Genomic DNA, 22,752 nt, shown 5'->3' with positions numbered 1-22,752 from the left:
GCTGAGGCTGTGTAAACATTTTGCATATTGAATGCACCCAACCGGGCTAGTTTGTCGCGCCTCTCCAGTACCACAAGGTGGCAGCATAACAGGGCCCTACGCAGGATCCCGAGGGTTTATTTATACAAATTAATTAATCAAATTGCGTGCCAGAGTGGAAAGGTTTACTGTGTGTCTCATGTTTGTCTACTGTGTGTCTATGTGTGCATGCATGTGTGTTGGTATGCACGCACACTGTATAATTCTTTTCTAAAATATTTTTTTATAAGAGTGGTAGGACCAATGGGTGGACGGAAAAAAACTAATCAACTGGCAATATCATAGATGCACTCGTGCTTGTTGTTCATAAAACCAGATTAGGTGGTCCGACCATGGAATAATAGGCATACCACTGTAGTTTTGATTTATCTTTAACATGCTTTGGTTGGTCAGCCGCAGTCTTCTTGCACAACATGTGTAAGAAGAGTAGTCCACCAGTGTGGCAGAATGACTTGTGGGCTGCAGAATGAAAAGGAGCAGAAGCTGACAGCACTTCAACAGAAATGATCTTGCAGACATGAAACAGGATTAAGACTCATGATCAGCAATCCAAACTGAGAAATAAAATAAAATAAATGAGTTTACACATAATGTAAAATAAAAGCAAAGAAACATTTTTTAAAATATCTTTTGCAACATTGATGTGACTGAGCTCAGAAAAAACATATGAATGTACAACAGTACGGTGGGTGACATCACCCAACAGAGCACATTTTGTTGTCCTCACTAAGGATATGTGTTTCAAGCTTGGCAAGGTATTTCTATTTTCCTGTTGGGAGCTATGGCAGTTGGTCATGCGGGTGATGGTTCAATTCCCCAAAGGAACTGGTTACTGGTTTGGTGTATTAGTGTTCTAAAATGAGACACTGTGGAGTGGAAAAATGGATCACAGCCTTTGAATCATATTAAAGAAGAAAGGGAAAGAGAAACAAGATGATAGCTATTTCGTGTCTGCCAAGGTTTGGCCTCAAAATTTTCATCTTTTTTCTAACATGCTCTTTAAGGTTTGTCAAAAAAAGTTACATGAGAAATGGAAACGTGTGGAAGATAAATATGCTAAACCCATCCACAGTTATTTTTCCAGGAAGGTGTCATTGAAATTATACATTAATTCCTTTTTTACTGTCATAAGCCTACCTCTCAGATAAAAATACACCGCTGTATGAAATACCTCCTTTCACTTTACAGCCATTATTAGCACCTTTTCTTCAAATATAACAACCTTTCTGGAAAATGGGTAGCATGTTATCCCAGTTTTCTGCAGATTTTAACTTGTTAGCACAGCTGTGTCTCTGCACCTTGCAACAAGTCCGGTCATTTCTCATCTCTTTATAGCGTTAATGAGTAGGCAGGGCGGTGTCTGAGCCTCTTCACATCGTCACAATCTCGGCATGGTCAATGATGCTTGGACTACTTCTGCGGCTTATTTAAGTGAAATTGCGCATAAAAATGCATAATTTCTGGTTCATTTCTGCACTTAAGCAAACCAATGTCACCACAATATACAATGCATTATTTGTATCTGTCCAGATATACAACAATGACTTGGTTTAAACAGATTTCTATGGTATTTAAAAGGACAATAAAAGAGATTTACCATGTACTCCAGATGTTAGTTGCATGCTGAATGAAGAGTACTCAAATTGAAAGCAACCATGCTAGTTGAGGCTTTCTTGTGCGACATAATATCGCATGTAGCACTTTTTAGAATCTATGCAAAGACGTGCAGTGTTCATTGCTTCCCTGCCGAAGTGTGAGTATGAATCAAGAAACCAGCTAAGTCTTACTACAGTGGCCTAATGCAATACCTGCATACCTTACCCCTCACGTTACATTGTAGTTCGTCAAAAGCAGGCCTAGTAACAGTCCATTGTTTTCGCAGAAAAAAACAAGATGCTTGTCATCTGCAGCTCAATTACAAATACACTGCTGCCCTCTACTGGTTAGTTATGACTTCCTTTTTCTTTGGTGGTTCTGTTTTTATTTTAATTGCATTACTACTGATTATGGATCCTGAATGTTGTTTTTGACATCCGTTTTACATTAATAATCGTACTGCTGCAGCTGGATAGATTACTATGGCATCAAATGAATGCTATGTATTGACTTCACATTAAATAAAACTCGTAAGCAAAAAAACTGAAAAAGGCCACTGTGCGAAGGGATAAAAAAGCCTATTTTTTTAAAATGGAAAACAAAACATCCATTTGAAACTGATTCCAAAATTGTCAGTACTCCCTCATGGACTTTGTGTTTTTGTCTCCCCCTATCTGTCAGTGTGTATTGTCACATGTGGTTTGGCTTGTTTTCTTCCATGTGCTCTGGACTCCGCCCCCCACCTGTTACCCCTTATCCCACTCACCTGTTCCTTGTTCCCTCATTACCCTCTGCCTATTTAAGACTGCATGCCTCACTTTAGTTTGTCAGTTCGTCTCAGATTGCTCCTGTGTGTTTTCCCAGCATGTTTTGTATGATAGTTTTTTCGTGTATGACTTCTGCCTGATTATTCTGACCTCGATTTCGCCTTACGGATTTTTGGATTGTTTGCCGGCCTGCTTTGTCTTTACCCATGCTTGATCTCTGCCTGTCCCTGGATTTTGTCTCTGCCTGCTGTTTTGGAACTGACCCTGAATAAACTGTTTGGAACAGAATTCTGCCTTGGTTCTGCGATTGAGTCCCTACCCGTGGCGTGACAAAAATAAAAAAAGTAGGCTAAGTGCGATATGTCAGTTCTCCAAGTAGAAACGGAATTATTTTTACTTTTAATATTGGCGAATAAATTTGAACTTTCGCATTAATTTTCTCATCTAAATAAGAGGTTTAGATAAACTGGACATGTTGGTATGCCTCATAAACGCTGCTACTCGCATGCAAAACAACTGTAAAATACTATCAGAACCAATAGGAATTGTGGAAAATACTGTGAAAACAAGACAGGTAGAAAAAAACGGAATCATAATTTAAGGATTGAACCTCTGTTATGTTTAAATTAATCTATGATATCATCTGACTACACTTAACTCACCTCACCTGGTTTATTGGGTTCTTAATTTGGTAATAAAACAGACCCTGTGGCTCCCTATGGATCAGACTCAGGTACCCCTGACCTACGCTCAAAATATTTTAAGTGAGAAAATATCAAAAATGTATAAAACCATCAAACGAAAAAAAATAAAAAATTAATTAAACTTAAATATTACATTTATTTATATTAAAAAGGTTGTTGCCTTTCCATTAATGTAATTACTGTGTATGGTATTATGTAACTGCAGAACATGCAGAAATGAATTTATATTAGACTATGGGTTTCAGTACATGTGTAGTAGCGGTGGACGTCAACAGAAGTGACGTACAGTTATGCCTCAGTAACAGTACAGACAGATAGCTTTTCGTTGCACCCCACTAGCAGTCCATACCATCAGGACCATGGACAGCTGCCCAGTGCTTGTATATCAGCCTGTATCATGCTATCATGCTGTATCATGTCAAATTAAAGAAATTAAAGAAAAAAACAACACAAAGTATCTTAGTAAGGTGTTGGGCCACCACGAGCCACCAGAACAGCTTCAATGAACATTGGCATATATTCTAAAAGTCTCTGGAACTTTACTGGAGGGATGGAACACCATTCTTCCAAAATATATTCCCTCATTTGGTGTTTTGATGATGGTGGTGGTCCAAAATCCCCCATAGGTGTTCAATTGGGTTGGGATCTGGTGACTGCAAAGGCCATAGCATATATTTCACATCATTTTCATACTCATCAAAACATTGAGTGACCTCTCGTGGCCTATGGATGGGGACAGTGACATCCTGGAAGAAAACACACCTATCAGGATAGAAATGCTTAATTATAGGATAAAGGTGATCACTCAGAATAACATTGTATTGATTTGCAGTGACCCTCTAAGGCGACAAGTGAACTCATTACCCCCACCCCCCCAACCAGCGTAGCAGAGCCACCAGACCCTCTCACTGTAGGAGTCAAACATTCAGGCCTGTACTGTTCTCTTGGTGTATGCCGCACATGCACTCGCCCAGTTGTTGAGAATACGGTGAAGGATGACTCATCAGACAATATCACTTTTTTCCACATCTCTGTAGAAGAGTGCCTATTGTTTTTGCACAACTGAACTCTCAAATGTGCTGGTAGTTGTTGCTGGACTGTATTGCTGACACAGTCTGATCATGTCCCGCATTGACATTCTCAATCACCTGAGGAAGAGTTCTGTTTTTCCTTACAAATTGCACAAAAGCACGAGCAGCACTTTCATCAGATGTGCTCGCTTAGATCTAAATGCATGATGTCACCTTAGTTACTGTTCATATTGACACATTAGCCAGTTCGGCAGGCTTTGTGATTGAAGCTCCTGCCATCCATGCCCCAATAATGAACCCCCATTCAAAGTCAAAATACAAAAAGTCCTTCCAGTGTAAAGACAGTGGCACTCCACTTTTCCACCACTATATTTGACGGTAGGTATGATCTAATCTACATTAAGAGCCTGGTGTGCATGGTGAAAATTTGCATCTGACCATAAAACCTGACTCCAACCAAAGCTCTAATATAGACACATATTTTTTGTTACTTGTGCTCAATAGGCTTTTTCTTCCAACACTTTCAAAATGGCTGTGGGCATGGAGGTGATGTCTGATCATGAATTTTGAGAATGTTCCCCCAAGTTACAACCAAGTTTCTCAGGTTTCCAACTTTGGCCATTGAATTTTCTTTGCCTCCCAAACCATATGCCTCACTGTGCTTGGGGGCAAGATGTACTTCTGTTCTCAACCAAGCACGGTTACCACTCTTTCTACAGTGGAAAGTTGCATCTTTTGTTTTTTTACTTATCTGTTTGCAACAATTTCCTGACTGGTCTGTGAGTTCTTTGCTTTTTCCCATGGTGATGGATCACACATTGATTTCACAGTAGTGTGTTACCTAATTTTTATACCCCAGTGAAACAGGAAGGCATGGATGGCCACAGTTCAGTTCTCCCAAATTTAGGCGCACTTAAAAAAATATCTTGTTAATTCTGAATATTTAAATTTGTTGGATTTTATCTAAACTAATTATTAGGGGTGTATCCTATCTTTACATAATATATTGCATGTTAAATCTTTTTTTCTCTCTGAGCAGCTGTATCAGTATAACAGAACATAGAGTATATTCCCACTTTTGCTTTGTATACAGTACAATATAGGTAATTATCTGCATTGTTCATTTTATATAGCCTTCTTTGTTCATCTTTATCAAGGGTGTGAATAATTTTGTTTGGATGGGTATATATTCTTACAGTTACAGTGCATTCAATTTTCAGTTCCTTGCATGTTAGTTCTGTACCTTTATTTTCAAGTACCTTTATTTTTATTATTTTCTGTCCAGACATAATACAAGCCTGGTGTATCATCAATGGCAAACAAATACCTCCAGCTATCTTGCCCTCTATGGTTCTAAGACAGCCTAATTACTGGTGCATGGTGAAACTCACTCCATTTTTGTTTGGGTACTGTTAAGTTGCTTCATTTGTTTTATAATTATGCTGTAAAGTAATCTGGCCATCTCCATTAAACCCTATATTTGCATTAATGATACTGATATCAATAATGTTGTAGTCTTCCAATTTACATATGAATAGGAAAGTTATGCCCTTAGAATAGTTTTGATTCAGAGTTTCTTTTGTTCTTGTTGCTATACCTCTAGGGTCACAACATGGGTGTAGTTTCTGTACTACCTCTTTCAGGCCAGTTTGCTGCCTTGTTCAGCCACTTCAACCAGCTACTTCATAATTTAATGTGCATCCTCTCTACTATAATGGTCATGAGTTCTTTTCAAAGCATTCCCTCTACTTTTTGAAGGGTGCTTCATGCAATTGTTTGATTCCTTTCAGAGGAATTTGAAACCTGATTTTAGCACTTACTTATGTTGAGGAAGCTTTGCACATCAATTATGATTGAATTTCCCTGCCCCAACATTAAACGTGTGCAAGCTACTCTGAATAAAAATACATACTTGACCAATGATTATTATTAAATTTTTTATAATTAGTAATCATTCTGCCTTAACACAGCACACATTTGACAAATGAGCTCAATTTCTGACTGAACAAAAGCATACACCATTATAGAATGCACAACATACATTCAATAATTAACCATTAAACTATGTATTGATCTGACAAATTAAGCAAGATGACATTCACAATAGAAAGTATAGACACAATTCCTGTAGCAAGATTGTATACCCCTTTTGTTCCTTACTCTACGATGCACTGCTTATATTTTTCCATCAGGGGTCCAGTTCTTCCGTTCAGTCTGAAAAACAGATCGGTTTTCACAAATTGCATGCCACAAACACTCCAGAGTCGTGAAAAATTAAGATATATCTGATCGAAGGAAACTGCTCTTGTTGAACTGCATTAGTTCAACAGCTTTATGGATTTCACATCAACGGCATGTGAACTTCATTGCCACGCTGACCAACTGGAAAACATAAAACCATTCCTATGGGTGTAATTGAAGGATGCATATATAATTATACTGTTGTATGAGTTTTCAAAAGATCCATCATTCTACAAAATTTGCTGGGTATACACAATAATTTAGAACATCCTACCAGCTTGCTTACCATTTTATCAAATAAGTGGTGATGACCTACTTCACCTTGTACCCATAGGCTTCAATAATAATTCCATTGTTATTTGTCTCAATAAGCCACTGATGAAAGTGTGCTTTCATTGTGGTCTGCCCCTGGGTGCAAAAAAACAAAAAATGCTCCAAAACCATTGCTGGTTAGCTTCCCAACCAGCAAATTGAAATGGAGAGCTGTGAGTGCCTGGATGTGTATGCATTTTTCGTTGAAAATGGGCACATTGACACTTTTCTCTGCTCAAAAGTGGGGGAAATGGACAAAGCAATTTCACAGAAAAACCTGATTTACCATTCAAATTTATGGCTCCATGAACCACAAACATCCATTCTGGAGTGCACAGGAATATTTCAAACTTTAAGGATAACATGAAAAAGTATGTATTATATTAGTAATGGCTCATACTGTATGTCCTCTCTCATACCTTGTAAAGCATTACTTTGCCTCTGTGAATATTTCCTTGTCCGGACAGACTGCTGGGCAGGTGGGTCCACAGACGGAATCCTTGGCAGAAAACTCTGCTTGTTTCCCTGGGTAGATTCCTGGGCCCGGGTCTTGGGGGATTTATCCACTGTCACAACTTGAGGGAGTTTTGCATTATTCTGCTTCCTTTTCTGTTGGGTGCTCTGCTCAGCTTGTTTCTGAAAAGGAATCAAGTCATATTTGATCTGCTGCAGCAACACCACAGTACCATGTGATAGACTTGAGGTTTTAAACTCTAAGACTGTAAAATTCCATCCACAAATCAAGAGTAGTGAGATTTGTTTAACTCACTCTGTAGTTTTTGTTTGTTCTTGACCCATATATTCTTGCAAGGGCTGACCACTGAACTTGCTTCTCCGAAGATGGAATTTTGGGCAGTTGTAATTGTTCCTTCTTTGGTGGTCTGCACAATGGTTCATCCCACAGCATGGCATTGATATTGATGGCACGCTCTTTCTTTATGTCCTGAGTCTCCTCCAACATTTTAATTTTGTCCTCCATCTTCCTGCACAGGTTGGCACATTTCTGCTCGAACAAGGCTTGTTTCTGAAAGGAACACGCATTGAGATTTGATCACTACCATTTACACAGCATGTTAAATATTAAAACATGACAGCACAACCATTTATTAATTCTTTTTAACTGGCCAAGGAATTAAAGGATGTTTTCAGAAATTAAGTAAAGATGTAAATTTTATATTTGGAAACAGTTTTGTTGAGATGGACAGCATGAAACAAGGCCAAGTCTTTGAAGGTCATTACGTCCTTTGCAAATGGCTCCATCCACGTACCATATAAAGACTTCCAGGCTTAAATTATCCATGGCAGCGTTCAGTGAACCTGTTAGTGAGCCAGGGATGCTCTGTTTGTTGTGAAGAAGCTGCTATGACAATTGTGGAACTTGGGTCGAAAGTGCATTTTGGTGGAGGACCTCAAATTGTGTTTAACTTTGGACTGTCTGGGAATAGATAATGCTGTTAATCAGGCATTGGAATTATGTTCTAGCTAGTGCATGAGTAGAGCCAGTTATGCATGCATAAACAAACTTTGAGAACAATGTTTCGCAAGTATCATTGTCAGCTTATCACACAACTGCTTGCCACAATGTGTAATCCATGTTTAAAATGCCCCCTATATTGTAGCCAATGTTAGGACACCTTTCTTTGCCTCTGTTCTTGGGCCTCTCTCAGAAGCCTGTCCTTGCTCTGCTTGTGCCTGTAATACTTCTCATTCATCATTAGCCATGCACGATCCTCTGCCCTCCACTTCAGCAGGTTCTGGGACAGTTCAATAGACCAAGTTTAGGAATTCATGGCAATATTTTGCTTTTCATCCTTATGTATATGTTATCAAGTTACTTTATAAAGGACAGTACTGGGCTTAGAAATCCTTTCCATAAATTATCTCCATGGAGATTTTATTAGAAGAATTATTACATTATTACATTATTTACACAAATCTTGAAGGTCTATTAGCACTGATTGGAACTACTGAGGTAATTACAGAAGATTGAAATAGATTTCAGAAGTGGGAGGGAACATGGAAGATGACATTTAATAAAGCTAAAGGTCATTTTTGCATCTGGGAAATGAAAACATAAGAGGACTGTTTTATACAAGCGCCATTAGAATGTGTTCAAATTGAAAGACTTGGAAGTAGTAGATCAAATTCTATCTCAATGTAAAAATTGTGCTGGGGCTGTATATCACAAAGATGGGATATAAAGCAGAAAATACTGAGTTAAATCAAAGGAGATTATATTTATGGTGTGTCATTTGGTATGTCATGGTGATACCACTCGCAAGATAATTGGGGTCATAACACACGTAATCCCTATTTGCGATTATTAGGATAAGCATGGGAGTTTGTAGTAATTCTAACACTGCTATGTACAGCATATGAAAAGTTTATATGGCTCCTTATGAAGGACTATTCATATACGTATTTCCCAGTACCTTTGCATTGTGCCCAAAATTGTTTTACTGGCTCATCTTTTATGCAGTTAGATACTTTCCTCTGCGCTGTTGATATCATGCTCCCCCTGCCCAGCCCCCCACCCCCCACCCTCATACACACACACACACGCACGCACGCACACACACACACACACACACACACACACACACACACACAGTTTAATTCTTACCAGTTCTGTGAGAAAGTCTTCCTCACTTAGTTTCTTCTGTCTGTCTTGCCTTTTTAAAGAAGGAAATGGTTAGGGGTTATTTAGCACATTTCGTAGACACACTGTATATATGCATTAATACATGTTATTAAGCACAAGCACAACCTGTTAGGCAGGACATGTTCAAAGATGCTATATACTAATAACCACTTACACCTGCAATGTCTTGGAGTTTCTGTTATATTATTTCAGTTTTAGTGCTTAGTTTTTGTGTGCAGTGAAAGATATTTTAGATACTTACAGAAGCTTCTTATGACCTGCCAGCTATATAATGGCTGATAAAGGGACTTAGTGAGTTTGTTGTTTAAAGAAAGAAAAAACACTCCAGAACAGCTTGTACAGCATCATTATGCCTCCAGAGGTTGTACGTGTATGCATTACATGATTCTTCAGCAAAATATCTATTTCCAAAGTCACATGCGAAATGAGGCAGCTGCACTCAATGAAAGAAGTACTAGCACAATGTACAAACAGATATCTGTATGTATGTGTGAATAAACACTATAAATTAATTTGTTCATATGTACAGCCTCTATCACTGAAGAAGCTGCTTTACAGTCCCTTGAAGTGTATTTTCTTGCTTTATGCTATCAACTTGCAGAAGCCCCTACACCAGCCATTATAAAGCGAACAGGTCATCCGCAACTTCTATAACTATTTAACATATCCGTTTTATTTGCAAAGACTTGACTAAACAACAGAGGTTCATCCTTACCAGGCCAATTCTGTTTGCAGCAGCTTTTGCAGATTATCTTCATTTTCCTCCAGGAATATGTCTGTAATTTCAGAAACGTTCACATCCTTTGAAATAAATCCTTTTCCTTGAGCCTCAAGAAACGCACTCATTCTGTCCATCTGTAGCAAAAAAAAACAACCAACAACCGGATACAGGTTACAGTTTATATCCGACATATGGATTTGCTGCAGTGTGCGAAATGCTGTTATTTTAGTTCCGCTAATGGCATGAGTTGAGAGCTCTTCAAATGGTTATGACAATACAAAACTGCTCCTCACCTGTTCCTCAACACGACTTCTGTCTGCAACCATTTTCAGGCTTCTCAGGTAGTCTTCGTACATGTTATAGTCTTTCAAAGAGCATATCACCTAGAAATGATTTTTAAATGACTTTTTCAGTATTACACAAATCATAGCATGTGTTACATCAGATCAGCATTGAGGACTTCCACACTACAAAATCTAAGGGGGGTAGGGGGGTGGGGGGTGGGGGCGGGGTTCTCATTTTAACCTCTAACCTCATTGTCCTCTGTAATGAAATTGCCTTTTCTCAACTTGTCCTTCAGCTCCTTCTTCTGGTAATAATGACGGAGATGTGGATCATGTAGGCAGTTATAGCTGGGCATCATTACACGCATACTCGGACCAGTTCGAAGAAAATCAGTGACTGGCTTGTACAGCTACGACAAAAACAAATATAAAAAACAAACATTATTTTATTGTTTGAATCGATTTTTAGTCTACATCTTCCAAATATGAATTTCAAATTATATTCATAAGCCAATCACATAGGACAATGCCCTCTCATTTCAGGAAACACTGAGAAACATTCCCTCCTCTGAAACATTCTGTGAGTGGCACTGGCCTTCAATGCAATCCACCAGCTGAGCTGCATTCTTACTGCACTGGAGTAGTCCTGTAGGGTGACATCTTTCTCCCTGGGTAATGCTACAGCCAATTATGCACCACCATATCTGGAATTTAATAGCAGGCCATGCGCACACTGGCCCGCAAAGACCTTACATACTTTTGGGGGGGAAATACAGCTCATGTCAGGACTATGCTTCAAAAAAAAAAAATAAATAAATAAATAAAATACCAGTACTTGGCACAATTTCAGTTGAAATGTGCTCACCATATGGCAATTCATGTTTTTAAGAAAAACGTAATTGTATTCAATGTGAACTGTAAAGGCAGGACCTCACTTTTTCGCCAGTCCAGAAAGAAATTTTGTGCTTGTTACATTCATTGCCGCTAAAATATATTAAAAGGGTGACAGCTTGTTTGTGGTGCCATACATAAAATGAATCATTCGTTATTCTCAAAACTGACTATTTAATGAAATCAGTGAGCTAAGCAGTTACGATTCGACCAAGGTCTTCGTCGTAGGCCACTTTGTACTTTATTTTGTGTTTAAATGGGATAAAGTAGTTTTTCACAAAAATTGTACAAATAATACACTTAGCAAGCGGGCCTCTGTGGCCAAGTCAGAAATCACCTTAAGATTTTAAATCGCCAATATTCATCACATACCTAAAATCATATTGTACCTTACTAGTTATTTCCCAATTAATCATCTAGAACCAAATACGAATTATCATGTCTTGTGCGTAGGTATTATCCTACCCGGATTAAAATAACAGCACAGTATATATATGCAAATATGCACATGGAATAGACTATCCCTTCCATTCGACGGTCCTCCTCTCAGTATTTACCGTTTCCCCAATTTTCGCCCGAGACAGTGTCAGCTGGATCCCAGAAGGTACTGGAAGTTTTTTGCAGGTAGCACAACTCCTTGCCATCTGTATGGAGGCGCTAGTACCACCCACTACCGTCTTAACAGGAGGGAACATAGTCACCTCACGGTATTAATCCTTGAAATAGCCTTATGTCAGAAAAAAATGGCATCAAGTTGCACTTTGGAAACTCTTGCATATATACTACAACATTGTTTGCGTCACTAAAGTCTTAGCAACTTAGCAACGGAATCCATTATGATGCAGTGAGTGCTAGGACAACATTCTCTTACAAGCTGCTCGTTTGTATGTCAAGCTCAAGCGTTTAATAGTTTGAACGTTCAATAGGATAGCCAATAACTTGACTATCCATATAATTACATTTTAGGTATCTACAAACATTTTAGACATAATAATTCAAGATATCAGCAAGTAGGCCTGCATTTTATGGCAAGCCCTTTTAACATTTAATAGCTTTGCTTGACTATGCATAATTACATTTTAGATATCTACAAATTCATTTTGACCAGTAATAATTAAAATGTGAGTAGCCATAATGAATTAGGCTACAGGTATCTGTAATGTCGTCAGGCTATTACATGTTAAAAGGCCATAGACCGATCCTATCATTCTGACTAGTCGGAATACATTTCTTAGATTATCATTTTGAGCAGTGAAATTCCTGTTGTAAGAAGGTCCTTTATTTATTTATTTATTTATTTATTTCTGACCAACGCAGCGACCGCCACCAAACTCAAGCGTTTTTGGCAGGGTTTTCAATGCTGCAGCCCGTGCACGAAACGGTCTGTTAACTGCAAATACATACGATTTACTGTTTGCAACAAGACGACTTTTTTTCCGAGAACAGTCACTAAAATTACTTCAACGAAAATTGATCACACAAAGTTTGAAACACATTACATTTACACATTATTTTGGCAAACACTTTAATCCAAAGCGACGTGCAATACGTGTATACCGAAGGTCATTGTAACTTTAGGTCAGACAAAGTACCATTCTCATAAAGTATCAGTTATCCAGAACAATGAACATAGCTAGTTCAAACTGTAAGCATAAAGACCAATATCCATTGCGAATCCTTGCATCGGAGTCACATCAGGCACACCAAATTTGACTAGGAATAATTCTAACCCATTTCTGAAATTACAAATATCTTTAATTATCATTCGGTATGTGTGACGAGTCCAATGACGACGTCTATGACGTATTGTACACATCTCGAAATGTATTTTGCCTAGTCAAAATATATTTGCAGATATTTTGAATTATCGTTATTTTGACTAGTAATTAATGGATTTCAGATATCTGCAACGTCAATCCCGTCATGTTTGGTTGCTGCTTCCCTTTGTAAATCCGGCATCAAATTTGCGCAAAAAGGTCATCAGCTCACATTGTAATTTACAAACTACTCTTCACGTAAGACAACCTTACTTGACAAGTGTTAATTAACGTACAAGCACAATCAAAATCCCAATACAAATAGCAAATAGAAATAGTAGAATCTAACTGTAACGTTTCAGTACACGTTAAAACCCTGTCAATGTGCACAATCATGCAATTTGATCACTAGGGGGAGACATAGCACAACATATAAACACACTGAGCTCCATAATGATTGGGACAAAGACATTTTCTTTGATCTGGCTGGATTCTGTACTCCACAATTTTTATGCACTTTGGTGTCAACATGTTGAAATCTCAACTCTTTTTATCTCCTCCATTTCATGGCACCATAACATTTGGGCAAAATAGCTTTACAGGTTTTTCTGAGTCAGATGTATTCAATATCTTGATTCAAGGCTTTTAATTACGTTTTCAGCCTGTTATTGGTATTTGTTAACATGAGGACCAGAGTTGTGCCAGAAGGCCATTATGAGGCTGGTAGGCCAAAGAAGACCTTTACAGTGAATGACCAAAGAATTCTGACCATAATGAAGAAAAACCCCAAACACCTGTCCAATAGGTCAGAAACACTTCCAAAGGCAGCGTGGATGAGTTATTCCGCAGTAGCAACTAACCACTAGGCAGCCTCAAAAACAAGATGGCCAGGATATAGTTTGCACAGAAGTACCTAAAAGAGCCTGCAGAATTCTGGAAAAAAGTTTTGTCGACAGATGAGACCAAGATTCACTCATATGAGGGCGATAGCAAGAACAATGTGGGGAGCACAAAAGAAACTGCCAAGATCCGAAGAACCCGGCACAGGCTTTTACACATTTTTTTTTTTTTTTTTTTGAAGGAATAATTTTTAAATATCCCTCAGCCATTTGAATGATGAAAAGTATTGAAATAACACATCATAAGAATTCAGATTTCAGTTTCCTGGACTTTAAAGGTAAATTTTATTGGGATGGCAGGTATGACATTCTCACCCCATTTTAACAGACATAATTCATAAACAACTTCACATGTCCACACAATAAATCCCCAAACTAAAGGGATTTTATGTTTTCTCCTTCTTCTTCTTCTTCTTCTTCTTCTTCTTCAGTTATTAACCGGCTACAATATTGCAAAGCCATATGGATTCAACGGGAGCTCTTCTGTGCTTACTGGCCGGTGTTCTTCTTTAAAACCACGGACAGGTTTGCTAATGATATTTCACGAATTGCATAGCTGTGTCACGGTGCTGCACTAACAAAGTCACAGACTGGTAAACCTCCGGTTGAAGGATTGAATCCCGCCTCGCCCTCAGGCAGATAATTTCCTCTTTTACACTAACGTTTTCTTACGCTTATATTTGCTTTACCAAAACTCACTCACGCCCACCCATATGCATTTCATGACAGCAAATGTATTCCTTTCATTAAAAACTCACACCAGTTCACCACTGTGCCATTTCTACTAACTATATTTCTTCACTTGGCTACCCTACAAAACCTTCTTATCAGCAAACGCCACGTTTCTACATTCATGTTACCTCGCCTTGTTCTCTATCTAGCCACATACAAACAATTACTACGTATATACGTTCTGCAACTCCCCATTAAAACATTACATTTAAAATCATGACTCACTCATAATTATAACTACTAGTACTGAACATGAGAAAAACACATCAGTGCAATAGATTTCACATGTTACTTAACCCTCCACTTTAATGACAAAGGCTTTGTACCGACTGTTATGTATACTGTTCGATAAGGAAACTAAGCTCGCTCATGGTCACTTCATTTACTTCACACTATAGTCTGTGATCATGTCAACCTTCACCTACTGCTAAAAACATATTGTTTCAACTACGCAATTTTATCATTTCTCCTAATTTCTCTCACACTGTTGTTATTTTCTCGTATGCAAAGCCTGCTGGGACATATGCGTCTGCTCCTATTCTCCACTATCAAGTTTTCCGGTTCTAGCTTAGCAAAACAGCGAAGAGGATTCCTACCTGCAGATAAGCCTATCAAAATGCCTTATAAACCTTACAGACAGGACCAAGTGACTTGAAAGAATTGAGGAAATATTGGGTAGCATTGCTTTGGAATACATCTTATTTAATTTCGGTGAGGCAAGATAGCCTATATTGTTCGTAGTACTGTAACTTGGCGTCATTTTGATATCAATACTTTTAATGGCAGGCCTGGATTTTGGCAGTCTGAATCTGAGTTATAGACGGTGTATGTCTTGTATGTGTGAGTAACTTGGCATTTTTGTATGTTGAAAACATGTTTTTTATGAGATATTATATAGTATGTGGGTTGTAAATAAGAAATTTGAATGTGTGCTATGCAATTCTTGCATGTTTTCTACAGGAATTTTTATCCTGTATGAGTGTTTTCAATATGAAATACTTCCTATGCAATTCTCCCATGTTTTCAGGTAAATCTTTTACATTTCTTCTAATCAAAACATGTTTTTTTTTACTGCATTACATACAATTACAAACACAGTCTATAGCATTTATTGCTTACAAGTATGGCAATTAACATTTTCAAATATTTGTGCTGTAGTGAGTTTTGGTCTGGTTTATTCAGAACAAATTAAGTTGAACAACCAATCAGAATTCTGCACATCTGTATAAAATTGTATATATTTGTTGGCTATGATAATGAATTTATGAACAGGCTAATTGAAAACAAAAATTTTCATAAAATGAGGAATAATATTATGCTATTCTTAATACAAAGAAATTATAATTCTGCCACAGCTAAAATTTGAGGTTAACAGTACTACCATTTAATGAAGGTTCATTTGTGTTATGGGTTGACATGCTTCATGTGGTTAGTTTAATCAGTCTCATAAAATGTTTTAACAAGGTAAAACAACAAGATCAGGGAATTTCTATTTTTGACCAACACACATAGCAAAAGAAAACGCAACAACAAACAGCAGTAAAATGACCTGATGAGGTAGGCTATTACATATTTTATGCTATCCTATTGTTTGTTGTCAGTGTTAAATAAAATGCATTTCAATACTTAATGGCAAGTCCTTAATTTTGCTAGGTGATGCGTCAGATTGTCAGCTGGTCCAAGGTCACTGCAGGTGCATGGACTCCAGGGAAACGTTTCTTACAGGTGATGGTTGCAACAGGGTTCTAGTCAAGACGACTGTGGGTGTGCAGAGGTCTCCACTTGGGTCCGGCCACAAGGGAGATATGTAGGACAAGTCTGGAGATACTTGTTCCTCAAAACAGCTGTCGGAGGGAAATAAACCAGCTTGGTTCATTTCGTGGACGGTGGCAGGCTAACTCAGTCTCTGTCCTGGTGCAGGTTGGGGCATGCAACAAAGTCCATCAAGGTCCTTAAGGAGTGCATCTGTTCAGTTAGTGTCTTTATCGTCAGAGCAAAGTTGTTAAGTTTTTGTTGAGCTTTTATGCTCAAATGTCACTGATCTGACGGAACCTCATGTGCATTCCCTGGAACCAGATTGGTAGATTATTTTGGGCATCAAAACATTTTATTGGCTCATGGTATTGGAACTGTCAATCAAACACTGATAGACAAACCATTTATTACTACTTTAATGTTTTAAGCATGTTAAATTGGGCTCCCCATTTCCGTCTAATAGGGGGTGGTTCCTCCCCAAACTGGTGCCTAATCGATCAAGCAGAGTTTATTGCAGGGTCACAAGAGGAAGGGGACATGCACTTCATTATGTTGTGTTTGACCAGAGATGTTAATTGTGAATGTGACTCAGAGGAGGGTCAGTACCATGGTCAGGGAGCCAGATGCCACATATGTCCTGTGTGTAGTTACATTAGTGTTAGTTAGGTGCCTCAATTAGCTTAATTTCTCACAGATCAAATTATTTGCCTACAAACTAATTTTACATGAATGCTCATCTTCTGTGTTTTTAACTGCAGATAACATCTGAAATGGTGAGTGTTGAAATTCACTTTTTTGTGTGAAATGACGTGGAATGTCTCTTAATATTAAGTGGTGATGAACAAGTAATTAAATGTTAATGTATTCATGTTTTTTATTATGTATGAATACACAAATACATAGAATTATTGATGAATTCGTCTGTTGGTCTTAATGTTTGAGTGACTGGTAATTTTTTGCTTGATTTTGAACATTTTTCTTGTATTGCTACATTTTGCAGCCTACTTGACACTGGTAGGGAGAACATACTGTAAATGTCTTAATGTAGTTTTCTTGTGTTCCTACATTTTGTACTTCATAAGTCTCAAAACTATGTTGGACCTTTACGGCTGACCATACTTGAATTTTACATGTATTTTATATGTGTGTTGGGTAACATACATATATTTAACCTACATGATTCAGATAGAACAGATAATAACCATATGTGATTTTACAAAAAGAAACCATATGGATTATTTAGCTGCTAATGAATAGAATCGGGTGTACCGAAATAGGGTTGAAATGAAAACCTACAGGACATAGATCTCCAGGAACAGGGTTGGGCGATCCTGATTTAGACCTAGATTATTTGTGCTCCTGAGGCTCCAGGACCTGGCTCACTGCCACTGCACCCCAGACCACAGTCTGAAGAGCCTGTACATCTAATTCTGGGGAAATCGAGGTCACAGGGAAATCGGCTTGCAGTAGAACCTCTCCATAGTCTTGCCCAGAGTGACCCTCACCTTCCAGTTGACGTTATGGCGGGAAACTTCTTCCTTATTTTCAAAGGGTGCCGTGCAGGATAAGAATCCCTGAAAGTCGCTTACTGTCAGATATCAGGGCTACCTTACATCCCAATATGTGTGTGTGTTGACAGCATGTTGTGGAGCACCTACAGCATCTACAGCTCCATCTGAACATGGTTGAAGAGCAACTTGTTTCCATTGCAGACAGCACAATTTTTAGGCATGCTCCTGGACTCTGAGAACCTCACCATGCCTCTGACTGCAGGAATGTGCCTTGCTCCCAAAGCCTGCTTGTGCTATTTTAACCCCAACAGCAAGGTTCAGTGCACATGCCCTTTTGCCTTCCTGGCCTCATGGCTGCAGTAACACAGGTGGTTCATTCACCCAGTTCTCTCAGGGTTTGCCTCATTAGAGGTTAAGTAGTCCAGATGCTGGCATCAAGAAGACTGAGAGAAGATCTTTATCAGTTTGGTTATGAGAAGAACACCCTGGTGGGAAGCCACCTAAGCCTCACGTTGCCACAACAACTGCTAACCACTGATGGCCCAGCCCACAAAAGTAGGGGGGTCAGTGGCTCCTGGCAGTCCCCCTGGGCTTCACAGTAGATAGATATACTGGAGCTGAGGACTATTCACATGCTGCTGTGTTATTATTTTACACACCTGTATGGCCACAGTGTGCCAGTGAGAACAGACATCATCATGGCCACATGTGAACAGATAGCGTAGACTAGGCTCCTCAATTCTTTCCAAGGTTGTCCACAACTAACCAGTGTGAGACAAAGAAACAGAGTTGAATACTAATGCAATGAACACATTTCAGTGCATTAATTTTAATAACATTCTGTTTCACAATATAAATAAATATTTTGTACCGTTAAAAGGTTGTCTATGTGCTGTTAATCAAAGGGAGAAAATCCCAATTAAATCAAATTAATTCAAGATTGTAACACTACAACATATCCAAAAGTCTTTGGGAGGTGAATACTTTTGCAATGCACTGTATCTAATATATACTATAGTTTGATTTGACTGAATGTTTCAGATGATTTTGCTTTTCTTGTGTCACATGTTCTGGCCATTGTATTTCCTTCCCCATTTTGAATTTCCTGATTTTGCCCTTTGATTTACAGTATATCACTGAGGATTTGCTATTATACTAGCAAGTGAAAAAAAAAAACGTGAAAATGTTCTTAAAGTCCACAAATTAAAAAAACAAAAACAAACAACAACAACAACAACAAAAGCAATGCAAGCCAGACAAATTTAGACTTTAATTTGTTTCTGCCTTGGTATTCTTACAAACGGTTTTGGAGTTACATTAAGTGTATTCCCTTGCTTTAGACCACAAACCTTTCAATGAACCTATACTAGCCACTGTAAAGCCTGATCAGCAAGTTGGAAACTGTATCTAGAATATCTAAAAAATTATAATAAGAAGGGCGTAGCTCAGGTGGCTATGCGGGGGGAGTCTGACCATATACTACAGGTTCTGACATTCCATTGGCTAATCATCCTAGTTGTTGAGGGTTTGATGACATATCTGCCTCCTCTTTCAAAACGGCGCATCAGGCTATGCAGAAGTACTGCAAGAGATACGCTCTTTAGAACTTGGACAGCCATCTGAATTCCCCGCTAGTCGATTTCTACTCCGTGCTTTCCACGCCCCCTTGTGACGTGCACGTCATTTCCCGGAGTCATACAGCTTGTGTGTGCAAACGGAGAACGAAGACATAAGATGCAATGCAACGCAACGGCTAGTTGTTGCTATAAAAAGACAGATGCTGCTTGTGCATCCCGGAGGACCAAAGGAACGTGTTACGATCCCACGTTTTCCGGATAGTAACTCCAGCAGATAACCAGATACATCAAAAGTGCTGTTAGTCAGCTAAATAATTTAGCTGTCATTCTGCAGGTCTTGTATGGTGCAGTCGAAATACGCTGATGAGGGAAGGTGTGTATTAATTAGCATCCATTAGCGACAATCAGTTGAATAGCTAAATAAATAAGTATTCGAGCAGCCAATTCATCACTATCATGGACGGAGTGTGGTGGGCCTGTCCGAGCTCATTTCAAAGCAAGAGAAGCCGCGGTGTATCTCGGTTCGGTTCTCCCAGAGCGGTGACTAAGAAACAAAGATCAACGTTCGTTATTCTCTTAACTTATATCTTGGTTTTTGGACTATCGTCCTCATCGGAGGCGAAGGAATGCGACAAACCGTGTCTGAACGGACAGTGTAATCTGGCAAGCGGCACCTGCTTGTGCGAGCCCGGCTGGGTTGGGGACCAATGCCAGCACTGCGGGGGACGTTTCAGGTAAAATGCGTTAATGATGCGCAACATATTTAGCCGAATGACAAAGTCTGTTTGCTATATGTGTCTCAAATTTTCATTTTGTGTGTTAAAAAGTTTAAATTTTCGATGAATATTAACATTATTAATGGCTGGCACTGTATGTCATCCTACATTCGTCAAAATAGCAAGATTCACGATCGACAAATCGACATCATTAAAGTTTGACAGCTATCTAGCAAGCAATGGCAGGGATATCGAACTAGATGTAGCCTATATTAGATGCCTGGTGGGCTATAGCTAGTTATTCTAAAGGTGCGTAACGTTAAGTTCTGTTCTGCCACGTAGCCTACCATAGTTTTTGAAGTTTGTAGTCCTGAAACTCAGCATAGCTGGCAAAACGTAGGTATATGTGGTGGATAGCAATCCTGTAATCCTGTGAACAGAAGTGAAGTTTCATGGCTAACATGGGATAGTCAGTTTATGTTGTGGTCGATAGCTTGCTAGTTTTGATTGCAGCAATATTTATGCGTTCTTTTTGCAATTATGATGATAAAACAATTTAGTTAGAAAATGGTTTGATTCAGTTGTGTTAAATTGGAGCCACACCTTCGATTTTCTCCAAAATCTGTTCAACTCACAATATTTATGATGTGGATCCGAACAGAGAACTCTGTCTAAGAGCTCTAGCTAACAATTTACCTTACTACCACGTGCTTGTCATATTCCCGATTACGAACAGAATTTACGAAACAAAAGCTGGCAACCTTGCGACTATATCTGTAGTGTTTCCAATATTTTTTTTTCTTCTGAAGACCCCCTGAAAGGATCACTCACCTGCTGACGACCCACAGCTCAATAAAATGTTTTAGTGTGGACGCATCCAACGACCGCTACAATGCAATGGCGTTTTAAACACGCTGAAACATGGATACATGTTAGCTGAATAGTTTCTGTCTGTGTCAGACATATTTTAGTACGATATGAATGTGTTGTTATTATGGCCATGATATTACCAAGTATATTATTTTGTTTCCTCTGGACGCGAGTTTAGGGACTTGCCAAGATTTCTTTATACTAAACACATATTTTGATCCATTCGGCCTACTTTCAAAATTATGGTATAGTATGTCAGTAATGTCAATTTGTGGACTTGTTTTCATGTACTGTAGTTGACATTATGCTGGCATGCCTACATTTTTTTAACCAAATACATCTTGATGTTTCAAAATTGTGGCGTCGTATATTAGTGAAACAAATCCACAAGTTAGTCAAAAGCAAATGGGGAAAACAAACTAGAACTAAGACATTTGCTTTGAGGCTGTGGAATTTCACATGAAACATTAGAGGTGCAATAATTAGGCTAGTTATTATTTGGGGAAAAAAGATACATTTATTCATCATTTTCATCATTAGTTCTCTGTAGAAAATGCATCCGGTTCTAACAACTTGATTGTTATTAGTAATCAATAACATTTTATTTGTATCTTGATACCCAGCAGGAAAATTGTTTTTAATATAAATAATTTTTTGATTGACATTTCAAAGTGTCTTGGATGACAAAACATGTTGCAGTTTATTTTATTTTAAATGAATGTCCCTTGAAGTGTAGGTTTTAGCATGGTATAAATTATGGTTCTTGAGATAAAGACACAATACTCATGTCCCCTACAAAGGACATAAATGAATATTTGAAGGATACGGCACATTTTACAAAAGATTTGTCACAATGAATTTCACAGTGTACCTGGCTTAAGACCCACAAAGCAAGCCAGAGGTGAGAGTGGCAAGGAGAAACTACTTACATGTAAGAGTGTCATGAATCATCCAGAATGGCAATGCTTCGAGCCTGAGTTGAACATCTAAAGCTCAGTTCAGAAAACTGACAACAGAAGAAATGATAATTCATAACAATTTTTCAAATGTTACTGAGTAAAGATTACATAATGCACTTAACAGTTGTTTTAAATGACCGTTTCCATAACAACGATTTATGGGTTTGTTGTGTGGATCTTTGATGTTGTACTTCTGAGACTACATCAGCAGTCTGCAGATTCTTTGAAACTCATTAGATCACACTAAACAAAATGTCTTCTGAAAACATTATAAAATAATCAACAGCTTTTTGCTATAAACTGCCCTTAAGCTTTATTTAAACAAACTGCCTAGGCCTCACCTTGAAGAACTGGGTGACTCGTTGCAAAGTCATAAGTGCCAGGAAGAGACCCAGACATTGATAAGGTCTGATGTATGGCTTTGAAGTAAAGCCTTTCTGGCAAAGAACAGTGACCTTGTATTTACACATAAATTTGCATACTGATTTTTTTTTGGCACAGAATATTCCACCTATTTCACCCAACACGAATTCAATAGAGCACCTTCTGGATTCTCTAGATGTGAATTTGTCACAAATGGGATTGAAGACCACACTTGCTTAGCTGCATTTGGCACTTTAAAATTGAGTGTAATGTGGTTTCATTGAGGGAAATAAAAGTCTGTTATATTAATGTTGCATCTTGTGCACTGCACACATTGCTAGCAGAGAAGTGAGGCAATATGATAT

The 22,752-nt window shown here is 38.4% G+C and overlaps 2 protein-coding genes across 6 annotated transcripts in view; one reads left to right on the top strand and one right to left on the bottom strand.

Annotated features, from left to right (window-relative positions):
- Positions 1 to 6,092: 6,092 nt before the first annotated feature.
- Positions 6,093 to 21,106, bottom strand: LOC135259619 (fibrous sheath-interacting protein 2-like). 3 transcript variants are annotated; one of them, XM_064344177.1, is made up of 9 exons: positions 21,027 to 21,106; positions 10,606 to 10,767; positions 10,367 to 10,456; positions 10,068 to 10,207; positions 9,314 to 9,362; positions 8,325 to 8,444; positions 7,460 to 7,714; positions 7,110 to 7,326; positions 6,093 to 6,351 (listed from the first exon to the last, which is right to left on the bottom strand). In XM_064344177.1, exons 2-9 carry the CDS (start codon positions 10,723 to 10,725, stop codon positions 6,347 to 6,349), a joined length of 996 nt encoding a protein of 331 aa, XP_064200247.1. In that variant the 5' UTR covers positions 10,726 to 10,767; positions 21,027 to 21,106; the 3' UTR covers positions 6,093 to 6,346. The 3 variants fall into 3 exon arrangements, with proteins under 3 accessions (XP_064200247.1, XP_064200245.1, XP_064200246.1); XM_064344175.1 differs by lacking the exon at positions 21,027 to 21,106 and adding an exon at positions 11,806 to 12,105; XM_064344176.1 differs by lacking the exons at positions 8,325 to 8,444; positions 21,027 to 21,106 and adding an exon at positions 11,806 to 12,105.
- Positions 19,508 to 22,752, top strand: part of LOC135259617 (attractin-like) — a 193,150-nt gene continuing 189,905 nt past the window's right edge. Inside the window, exon 1 of one of the 3 annotated variants that reach the window (XR_010331342.1) lies at positions 19,508 to 20,213. Coding sequence is in view for 2 of the 3 variants with exons in the window: in XM_064344174.1 (XP_064200244.1) it covers positions 19,936 to 20,213 (278 nt within the window). In the remaining variant the exon portion in view is untranslated. The remainder of the gene's footprint in view (positions 20,214 to 22,752) is intronic. The other 2 variants (XM_064344174.1, XM_064344173.1) reach the window with 2 other exon arrangements.

Source organism: Anguilla rostrata, chromosome 7 (genome assembly GCF_018555375.3).
Source record: "Anguilla rostrata isolate EN2019 chromosome 7, ASM1855537v3, whole genome shotgun sequence".
Classification (NCBI taxonomy): Eukaryota; Metazoa; Chordata; class Actinopteri; order Anguilliformes; family Anguillidae; genus Anguilla; species Anguilla rostrata.
Note: the sequence above shows the minus strand (reverse complement) of the source record. Positions and strands in the feature narration are given on the sequence as shown.